The sequence below is a fragment of the Zeugodacus cucurbitae genome, chromosome 4 (genome assembly GCF_028554725.1).
Source record: "Zeugodacus cucurbitae isolate PBARC_wt_2022May chromosome 4, idZeuCucr1.2, whole genome shotgun sequence".
NCBI classification, from domain to species: Eukaryota; Metazoa; Arthropoda; class Insecta; order Diptera; family Tephritidae; genus Zeugodacus; species Zeugodacus cucurbitae.
The window spans coordinates 75,364,008-75,375,460 of record NC_071669.1 but is presented as its reverse complement, the minus strand read 5'-3'; the positions used below and the strand labels follow the sequence as shown (position 1 = coordinate 75,375,460).

Sequence of the window (11,453 nt, the reverse complement as noted above, 5' to 3'; positions counted from 1 at the left end):
TCTTTCGATTCTACCTTGATAATATCGTTCACAACAAATTAATGGCCATATTGTTTCTTTAATAAAAACTGTTTAATATCAAAATATTTAAAATTTTGAACTAACAAATTCTCTTTTATTTGTTTTGTGAAACTGTCACAAAGAAATCAGCTGTTTCAAATTGAAATTCGAAATCAAATGAAATCGTACGATTTGCAGAACACCTAAAACAAAATCGTACGAATTGTAATTTCGGATCCGAATTTGTAACACAACTGTCACACGCCCCGATAAAGGGTTATAATTTCATTATTCAGCTATAAATGTGTGACAATATCATCTTTTAGATGAAGTAGAGTCGGGACTGGTTATGGACTGAATCGGCAAACTAAACAGAATTTGTAACAACAACAGCATAACCTTGATCTGGTTTTCTCTGTATCCCCAAAGAGGTAGTATCGCAACCATCAGCCCACTGGAACACTGTTAAGGTTTCTTAACGTGACGGGGATAGAAGGATTACTGTGATAACTGGAGAGGGAACAATAGACCTTAGGTCGCTGTGCAATCCTTAATATGTAATCTAATCTATAAATGTGTGTAGTCAAATTTTCCTAAGTTTATACATTAAAAATATCCTGTGAAAGCGGTAAGGTCGTTTCTTGAATAGTTTTGGAATGGCAGCGTTCAAAAGAGCATTCGATCGAGTACTTTCTTTAAAAAAATCAACGAAAATCGCCTAATTTTTTTTGGGTTACACTGGTATAGTGTATGTTGATACTAACTTTTCTGTTTTGATTACTTTCATACTTTGACGTGAATATTGTATGCAATTCGATTTAAAAAATATAATCTACTCAGTGCGTGCAAAAATAATAGTTTTCACATTTATTTGGGAGCACTTATAGGACAAATTATTAAGATGATATTATAGTTTTTTTCGTTTAATTAATGCGTTTAAAATAAAACTGAAATTCACAATTATATTTTAATAACAATATTTTCATTTGTGTGTATTATTTTGTTTTCACTGGAAATATTTAAGAACCAACTATGTTTGAATAATATAAAACGAAATTGTTGTTTGTACATCTATCGTATTTACAAAACATTGTTATATTTTACTTATTCAGCATTCATTCATTCTTATATTCAGTTCGAAGCTGCTCCAACTCCTCTCGTTCCTTCTTGTTGCGCAATAAGGGAACATTATAGTCGAATGCGTAAAAGAAACCACGAGGAGGGCCAGTTTCTTCAGGTCCAGGAACATAAGGTGGTTCCTGGTGAACATATTCTTTGTATTCTGATTCAGCAGGCTCATTGCGTTGCTGCTGATATTCAGGAGCAAATGGATCAGGGTTATTACCGTTGGCAGCTGCCAGTTCGCCCCACAGTTTAAAATGCTCTTCCTCAGCTTTACGAACTGCTGGTGTTTTGGTGGCAGGCTCCTTTAAATGTGCTGGTCGATTATCTTCGACATGAAAACCTGTTCGATCCGCGTAGTATTTGGCCACAAAGTCTCGACCAGTAGGTTGAACATACTTATATGAACCACTCACTGTTCCGGATTCGTCCTTCTTTTCATTTTTGCCCTGATTCCAATCGCGATAGCCATATACATATTGACCTAATCCATCCTGTCCATGGTATTGATGAGCATCATAATGCTCTTCCACGTATTCCTCAGGATGATCTATCACACGACCCATGTATACGAACTCACCTTTTTCATTGCGAGATTCTGGCAACTCATTTTCACCCGTCTTAGGTGCATAGTCAATATTGTCTAGACCTTTAAGATTTGAACTGCTCAAAAATTGTTGGGCCTCCTCTGGCGAAATATTAATCTTGAAGATATTTTCAGCAAGAAGTGGACTTGCTAGAGTCTTGAACAAAAAATAGATACCAGAGTTGAGAAAGTTAATATATATTTATAAATATTTGAAATTATTACGTTTGTGAGAGAATTACATCATGTACACAAAATGTACATGTGTATATACGCATGCATACATATCGCTCATTTACTTGAATAGTGTCACATTTCAAAAAAGTCGATTTTTCAGGAGAGAGATTTAAAGTTTTCAATTGTCTCTTATTTAGCAAATATAAAAAATACCATCAGATTATTGACAAATCTAGTGGCCTGTAATATATTAAATACAATGTTGAACATAAATGGACCAAATAGAGTGTACTAATGCTTTTTCTTGGGCATAAATGTGACCCACTTTGAATTATGTCGTTATTTGTGAAAAATATAATATTTTTGAAAAGAAAATCAAATTCACCTTTTCTCAATATGTGTTGGAACACAAAATATGTCGTTATTTCGTAAAAAAACTAATTCTGGCAAAACTGAGATGTGTCGTTATTGTGATTAATGCAGCATAACAAGTTTAAGAACGGCACATTCTTATATCATGGTTTATTTTCCTACGCATCGAAATGAAATTTTTATACAATATGAACGATGAAATTGCGCACATTTCTGCATACTCAACTCAAAAATCGTGTTTTTTGATTTATGACACTGTTCAAGTAAATGAGCGATATATGTTCGGATTATCGTCAAAATATTCGCGTCACATTCTTTACCTCATTACCGCAATATGCTGTTGTCAAAATTGTTTCAATTGTGCGCTCTTATAATTACACTATATATGAAATGTGCAATATGACTTTATTAAATTGATGTTTAATGTTGATTATTTTAAAAACTTAAAATGGGAACGTAGTCATTATCAATCATACTTACCAACAAAAAACCAGTAAAGATTATTAATTTCATCTCGTTTTTTCCTGCGGGAATATATTTGACTATATAAGAGAAGACGTATCGTATTATAACGTATTTATTACTTTACACAACTGTAGTTAATTCGAGAATAGTGTTAGATCTCAAAATTAATCGCTTCTTATATTGAAGATAGGCAAATTGAGATAAAACGTAAAAACATTTTACAAATTCTAAAAAAAACTCACAAAATGCGAATATGCAAAATAACTTGTTTTAAACGAAGATTCTCCCAGTTAATCAGACATCATCAGCATCCGTCTCATTTGCCGACCAGTGTTTAAATTTCGAGAGAATAATGCCGGTTTCTTACTCTGCCAGATATACTAAGTTTACGTCAATATACGTTTCTCTCACTCGATGAATATGTACAGATATTTATATATACATATCGCATCCAGTCGCCAAAGCTATTGCTATTGAACTTCCATATACCTATCAAGGCATTTCCATCGTTTACATAAATTACATACTATATAACACTATGTTTCATTCAAACAATACAAAATAGTTATTATTTACCTTCTATTACATACACTTAATTCTTCACATGTTTACTATATTATTTAATATTATTATAACTATCTTGCAACTTTTGAGGGGTTTTCTTGATTAATAAATTGTCTCCTGTGTAGACGGAAGTTGAAACTAATTATGAGTGAAATTGTGTTTGAATCTAAATTCAAATAACCATTTATACAAACATAATGAAATATATTTATATCAAAAAATATGAAATTTATAGAGCTTTAAAGGAATTCCCCTATCATTCATTACAAATTGAGAATTCGCGCCAAAACCAGAATTTTAATTTTTAGTTACTAGATTCATATTTTGTTAATACATACACGCATACATATGTTACACTGAACAAATAGGAACAACCTCATTGCTATTAATAATATACGTTCATCTCTTTGAATTTAGTCCAAACAAGTTTTGTCGACTTAGAATTCATAGATTTGCATTACAGTATTGTTCGAAACTAAAGCAACTTCTTCAGTTCAATTCAAATTTGTCTATTTATAATACATAGTTGTATTCAAAAAACTTATTTCAATTTATTCAATGTTGTAACTGTTAAATGTATCAAAGTAATTTCCAACTCGTGAAATACTCGTATAATGGATGACATTTCAGACAAAAAATGTCTGATCGTGAATAAAACGATTTGAATTTTAAGTAAACGCTGCTAAGGTTTCGAACAATGCTGTTAATGAATTATTTCTGAAGTGAGTCAGCAACCGAAAAACTTCTAACTAATCTATACAATATTTATTGACGGAATTATATAAAGACGTCAAAATATTTTAACAAGACGAACATTGTGACTAACTGTTTACATTCATTTGTGTACAATGGAATGATTTAAAACGCATTCTTATCCGGAATAAATTCGAAAAGTCGATTTTTGTTTTCATGACTAATGTATTTACATAATTGCATATGATATAAAGTATGAAAGTAATAATATATGTATGAAGATAAATTTCATATATTGAATAATCTGATGGAGAAAATGTTCGAAAGTCGGATTGCGTTTTCTTCCATAACTAATTTTTGTGGTCTTAAATAGCATTTGATATTTGTAAAACAACAACAAAAGCTTGACATGACTTTTGTTTTATTGTTTTTGATTATCAAAATAAGAACAGAAAAAACGAAGAGCATGAAAATGTTAAAAGATGAAAATAAAAAATTCTGTTTGTGGCAATTGACTTATGAATTGACTGTTAATTAAAAGTTTTCTGCACAATTTTACATCTTTAATACACTAATAAAAAATCCCGGAAGTCGTTAAAAATATGCAAAAAGGAGTAAGTGCTTTCCTTTTTTGACTTTTATCATCATCGAAAATGTTATGTTATAAGAAGGTTTTGTGGTTTCCAGAAAAGAAAAAATCGCTAATTAAAATTATAATATTTACTTTAAATGAATTTGAGAGTACCCCAATTATATACATATTTGAAATTTCTTGCAGAAATTGCAAAGACAACTTTTTTATAAAATTCTTTGAACTTTTTGAATTGGAATATTATGTAGATTAACATATGGAATCATATAGTTTTTGAAATTAATTCATAAATAGATATCATTCTCATTTGAAACGTATGGGTAACGTACTCCTAACCGAATATGAATATATGAGTTCTTACGAATAATTCAGTTCTAGAAAAAAGTATGAATTAATTTCAGCTTTGTAGTGCAGTGTAGATCAATATTTCAACTAAAGATTCTATTTATTTTTATAAACATTTGAACCATGCTTTGAACAGACGGTTCTTAAATGGTTACTTTTTTGTGTTCAACTAATTTTGGAACAGTTACTTTAGAATTTGTATCCCCTTTTTAAGAAACAAACTGACTGTACGATATAGTTTACTCGGATACCACAGCGTGGTTATTTTATTTTGTAGAGACACTATTTCGAAGTTTTCTTCAATTCATCTAAATGACTTAACATTTGAACCGTGTTTCATAAAATGTTTAATACCTGTTTGGGTATGCGATATATGTACATATGTAGCATCGTTTGTTATGTCTCTCGTCCACCTCCTAGTTTTCAAAGACGTCTAGGTTAAAATTAAAAATTAGGTCTACAACTTTGCTTCTACCGTTTTCCAATAGATGTCTCTAGTGTCAAGCACTGATTGATTAAATCGATTTTTTTATAGCGATCTTGGACATTTGTGCAACATTAACCCAACAAAATATTTGTAGAGATCTGTTTGCATCCCAAACTTATTATCAACTGAAAATGTCACTTTTTGAGCCGAATTTTCGATATTTACGGGAATTTTCGATAAATACGGCTCATCGACGTTTGTAACCGTTTTTATACAAAAAAACTTAAATTTACAAAAAAACGGCGGAAGCAAAGTTGTAGACCTTCAATAAAATGTATACATACGTAAATACATATGAGTAATTTTTTTAAATTGCCTTTTTAACCAGTTTTATATACAGATGTATACCATTATTTGAGTTTTGCACTTTCGCCACTTCGTTTGACTCTACATCGAGTACATCATAAATGAGATATACATATTTACATATACGTTATATCATCTGAGTACACTATCAAAAACCTTACAAATAGTGAAAATATAATCTCTTTTACATTACTTACATGTATGCAACCAGTGGCAAAAATAACTGCTCTTTGAAGGAACGATATTTGGAGAGCACTAATCAATGCTGCAGTTAACAGTGTCGCAGATTCAAATGGGTTGTACAGAGTTGAAGGCCGAATTGCAAACGATACCAATTACAAATGCTGGTCTCGTGCATTTTGTGGTAACTTAAAGCGACATCATGCGATGTAGCTACGCAAGCCGATAAGCTAACAGTTAATTTATTGAAGCTAACGAGGACGGTACAAATTAGACAAGTGAAATAAGTGAAGGAGAAATTCTTGTACAAACATTTATTTCAATATGATCACATTTGACGTTAGTGCCGAAAAACTTTCGAGTCTTCTGTTTTCAATTTTTATTTGTTATGTTATTATATTTGGTAAGAGCATTACACATGCTCGGGTGCTACCTTATTTATGGACTGCACCTTATAAACCCGAGAAACAGGATGATTTTATTCATGGTATTGGAGGCAGAGGGAGTGTAAAACAATTTGGTTACATACAATCTATACCGAATGGAACTTTGATCCTGCGAAGCCTACAGAATAGTACTAATCTGCAAAACCTCTTACTGCATAAGCCTGTTCTTGACGCTATAAGACTAAATCTACAACAGGATACCAGCAATAATAAATGGGACATCAAAATATATGGCGAAGGTATCGAGCATAAATTTCCGCCCTTTCTGGAGCGCATAATTCAACGCATACAAACTTATTTTTCAATTTATAAATACACTGACACTAGTACTCTCGAAAGTCCCACAATTCCTGTAGACAGCTTAGTTGAAGACAATGTCGGATCGAAAGCAAACTTCACCACTTTGGATACTAAATTGGTGGGAGATGGGAACAGCAATTTGGCACAACCTCTTAATATATTAGAGGGGGAACCAACGGTGCATGAAAACAATTCTGAGTTGATAGAGTTTATCGGAATAGGCGAATACGATGACGATTACAAAGTTGAGGCCAAAGACTGAATATTAATGATATATTATATTTATATATGTACTAGATTTATAACATAAAATTAATTTGGAAAATACTGATTCAATTATTAGTGATACCGACTATATTTGTTAAAACTTCATATGACTTTGGTAAACACGATTAATAAAAGTTACCTAGTATGTTATACATGTATATTTATGTACATACATACAATACTGAGAGTTGGATTCAAATATAGTCAATTATGTACATCTGAAGCGTATGCGTGTAATTTGTATACCCAATATACTTTATAGATATTTAAGCTTATACTTGCCACGAATTAATGAAGATTACAGCGTGAAAGATCGTGACTGAGGTCCACACTTTTGACTACTTAATATTGCGCAATAATATACTTACATGAACATTGGTAGGTACCGCAATTTAAATAACAAATGTGTATACATATACAAGTATATGTACTCAGTTAGGTATTACATAAAAATTAACTTGAACAAAATTTTGTGTATTTTTAAAGTTGTATTGACTGTACAATTATTATTATGATAATGATAATATACTTACGGATGCAATGATAGCATTTATTGTCATTCATATACATACATATGTATAAAAGTATACATTTTTACTGTAAAAATGTTTATTTAAATTTTTCATTATCAAGTGTATTTTAATGCGGTAGTATAGTAAATTATTGTGTTAGTAATGGTTCGAAGATATACATAGGTCTTAATCAATTTTTTTATATATGTGTGTATTTATACACGTATGCCATACCAGATAGTCAGATATTTTAAGCAATTTTAGAGATTATTGATTCCGACATATTTTCACGAAAAGCTCCATTGCCATCAAAAATTTCTGAATTTTTAAGTTGAGTAGATTGATGTAATATGACTTCTTGATTATGTTCTTCCTTTATTGGCTGTTGTAATTTATTCCCATTACGTTTTTCCACTGAAAATTTGGAAGATACATGTTTGTGTTTAGGTTTTCAAGAATCAACTTTTTAATTATTAGTGACATAATTACATATTAAGAAAAATAGCATTTATAACGAAAAGTAATGCAATCACCTTTCACACATTTGACTATTTAGACACCCTTTAAAATTTTTTATTATTAATTATTTTTTATATGGAAGGTTTTTTCGCAATACAGTACTCCAGGCCTACTCACTTTGTTCATTATTATCATTTTCAGTAAGTTCTTTGTTTTTTTCCAACGGGTCTACTTTTAAATTGCGTTGACGTTCCTGCTGTGGCTGCGTTTTTACAGCATCATCAAAAGTCTTTACATTATCCTTAAAATGTATTTCATCTATTTTTTTAGCTTCTAGCTCTGAAGCAGCGGATGATTGAGTAATTTCACTTTCTTTTATACTGCGTGTTCGTATAGCCGAAATTGGCCCGATGAATAGGGGTGATTGAACGAAATCGACAACATGGGACACAGCCGGAGTAAGTGCATAGACACGAGCATTGCTGGTTAATAAGGACTCGATTGTTTGCTTATCTTCCTTACTTGCAGTATTGGACGATGAACTACCGCCTGGTGGAAACAAAGCGGGAAATAGACCTTGTCCGGCAGCTGCAGCAGCGCTGGAGGCTGCAGTGGCTGCTTCGCTTAATTGCGGCCCTAATTGGGATGAACCAGTCTGAACAGCCTGTTGAATTTGCTGCGAAATCTGATCCCATTGTTTAGTTTCTAGTTTCTGTAGTTGCTCTTTGATGTTCGCACGGCCCACGCTTATGTTTTCGACGGGAATAATTGGAGCAGCAGGATTAGCTGGAACGTAGAGAATAGTATCATCATGTGGAGATAAGATACGTGCTAATGGAGAGAGATGATGAATAAATGCGGAAGTATCGTATTTAATGGCCGGTTCCAGATGAACTTGAGCTTGGGGTGTAACAATAACAATGTGGGAAATAACATCGTTTTGCGCCACTGGAATTGGTGCACCCAACAAAGTAGGAACAATACAAGAGCACAACAGAAAGTAATTCAGCATCTAAAAAAAATATATTTTTCAATAATACACATGATACCATTACTATACATATGTACATTTGTTAATACTTATAGCACTATTAGCTACTAAAATAAATACGTGTACAGACATATGTATGTACACATATATGCATATGTATATACCCATATTAACTTTGCTCTTTACTAAATACACAAGTATGCAGAATTAATTTTCTGGTTTCGAAATCGAAGCTACAAGTTCTGGTCAAGGCAGCTCTGCTGGCCAATCCAGAATTTATTTTTAGACATAGTTCAATGCGTAGTCGATGTGTGCCTTAGGTGAGTTCTGACAGGATCAATTCAAAAATACATACATATGTATGTACGGCGTACGTTTGTTAACCGGTTATTGTAAATAAGTACATTGTACCAACTATGATTCGCATTAAATGATAAAATATTTGCAATATAAATTAAAATACACTAAACATTAAGGCTATTTATGATTAATTTAGATTTTCCTTTCTAAGTTATTTATTATAAGAGAATTGAGTTACGCTACTACCTGCTACTATACATACTATTTTGAGAACTTATAGACGTATTTTGTCTAAAATAATATATATTATACCAGCCGACAGACGTTGTTCTGCATGATATTTCAAGCTATTAGGATATTAAACAAAGTATAAATATAAATATACGTCCAATTATAAAACATTTCCCAAAACAACCTAACCTCCGGTAAGCGGTTTCCATACAGCATCAATGGCGCCTTCTATTTTTTGTCAAATATAAAACATCAAAAAATGTATACATATATTATAAATATGTGCAATATTTAAATTGGACTGAATGGTGAGTCCGAACTATACTCGAATCCACCTGAAGACACACAAAAAATTTAATTCAAATCGGTCCGGCCGTTTCAGTGACAAACACACGTACAGAAGAATTGTACATATGTATATAGATAATTTGAGAACTTTCAGAGATTTTGAAAATATTTTTAATATCTACTATAAAAATATGTTAAATGAACTTATTATATATAAATAAATTCTTTGTTAGTTTAACTATTTAGTTATAAATGATTAAGTTTGATTTTTTATTAACGAACTTAAAATATTTTCTTTCACATATCACTGATGCTAAGTTGAAGATGTTTTAAAATATTTAGTATTATAACTTACTTTTGTTACTTTATGTTGGATGTTGTTTGTTAACCCCACAATATATTTATTACAAATTCTTACTTGAGTATAATCCAGAAAATGTTATACTATAAATTGTGAAATGGTTGCTTAATGCAGACAATATGGAACTGATGACATTTGCAGATGCGGAGAATCTTTTATAACATTTCCTTGACGCATTTTACCGTGGCAGATACATTTAAACATAGGACTGTATTAGCACACATACACACTTAAATGTATTCTATTTGCTATATGCAATGTATTTTAAGCCTTAGTGGTGTTTAGCTTCATAGGAAGCGTTTAAAAATAGCAAGTCTACAAAGGAAGACAACTTGTATTAAGACTCTTCTATTTTGGGCTTCTAGAAGCACAGACGACGGACGAAGGGTTTATCCTGGATGTATAACCTAACTAACCGGTTAACCAAAGAGCATTGAATATACATACATACATACTATGAGTATCACATGTAATACAAACTATTATATTTGGGTAGGACGGTGTGCACAGCGAAAATGCGACTCTTAGGTCACACATATACATATCTATAGTATATTACTTATAGTATGAACGGTTTAAATATACACTTTAAGATAAAGAAATAACTTAGTATATTGCTCAGTCTCTAAAATGTTAAATGAATGCTCGCGATTCACTCCCAGATAAATTGTAAATTGTTTAAGAAATCTAAATAACGCCTTTTCTTTTAAATAACGAGTTACATTAAAAAAAAAAATTCAAGCTTTAAAGCACAGCACATAGTTTTCCACTGTCTATACTGAGCTTTAAAGTACAGCTTTGATATGAGCTTATTAATTCAGTGTGGTGAGTTATTTATTAAACAGTGTTGTCAGAATTTCTTAATTTGTTGACTACGTGTAGTTCTCGAACTTTGTTTCATATGCTTTTTCGTTAAAAAGTGCTTAACAATATATTAGAAGCTAAGGAAATTTTCAACATGTATGTCGTCGAAAGCTTTTTCTAAGGAACACAATGTGAGAGATATGTTTTTGAGAAGGAAATAAAACACTTCATTGTCGTTGATTCCAAGTCTGCAATTGTTGAAGTCAACGAAACTGGGCATAGTACTCACAAAACTTTGGTTACTTTTTTCGATCTTTCTTCTATATTCAAAAACTATATCTATACCCATGTACATCTATATCTTTATAATGAGGAACGGCTGAACCGATTTGGAATAAAATTACTTACTTTATATATTTGTAAAGTATTGGTACCTTAGGACCGGAAGCAGAATGTACATAGGATACTTTTTATTCTATTCATGAATCAACTGTGGTATAAACAAATAAGGATCGTTCAGATCGACTTCGATAATAAAACTATTATACTCTCTTAGCAACTTTGTTGCGAGAGTATAAAAAATGTCGACTATCACAAGGTGTTTG

At 31.5% G+C, this 11,453-nt stretch overlaps 2 protein-coding genes across 3 annotated transcripts; both read right to left on the bottom strand.

Moving 5' to 3' along the window:
• Positions 1–840: 840 nt before the first annotated feature.
• Positions 841–2,899, bottom strand: LOC105213026 (uncharacterized). The gene is made up of 2 exons (XM_029040764.2): positions 2,738–2,899; positions 841–1,865 (listed from the first exon to the last, which is right to left on the bottom strand). The coding sequence occupies exons 1-2, from the start codon at positions 2,768–2,770 to the stop codon at positions 1,116–1,118; spliced, it is 783 nt and encodes a 260-aa protein (XP_028896597.1). The 5' UTR covers positions 2,771–2,899; the 3' UTR covers positions 841–1,115.
• Positions 2,900–7,493: 4,594 nt separating this feature from the next.
• Positions 7,494–10,196, bottom strand: LOC105213024 (hypothetical protein). 2 transcript variants are annotated; one of them, XM_011185532.3, is made up of 3 exons: positions 10,039–10,196; positions 8,051–8,885; positions 7,494–7,828 (listed from the first exon to the last, which is right to left on the bottom strand). In XM_011185532.3, exons 2-3 carry the CDS (start codon positions 8,883–8,885, stop codon positions 7,665–7,667), a joined length of 999 nt encoding a protein of 332 aa, XP_011183834.1. In that variant the 5' UTR covers positions 10,039–10,196; the 3' UTR covers positions 7,494–7,664. The 2 variants fall into 2 exon arrangements, with proteins under 2 accessions (XP_011183834.1, XP_011183835.1); XM_011185533.2 differs by having other exon boundaries at positions 10,102–10,195.
• Positions 10,197–11,453: the final 1,257 nt, after the last annotated feature.

Excerpts from the sequence above, each read along its gene's own strand:
- LOC105213024 (XM_011185532.3), bottom strand. The coding sequence starts at position 8,885 with ATGCTGAATTACTTTCTGTTGTGCTCTTGTATTGTTCCTACTTTGTTG. Across the intron at positions 7,829-8,050 it reads AAATGATAATAATGAACAAA|TGGAAAAACGTAATGGGAAT; the intron begins GTGAGTAGGCCT and ends CCAAATTTTCAG.
- LOC105213026 (XM_029040764.2), bottom strand. The coding sequence starts at position 2,770 with ATGAAATTAATAATCTTTACTGGTTTTTTGTTG. Across the intron at positions 1,866-2,737 it reads TCTTTACTGGTTTTTTGTTG|ACTCTAGCAAGTCCACTTCT; the intron begins GTAAGTATGATT and ends TTTTTGTTCAAG.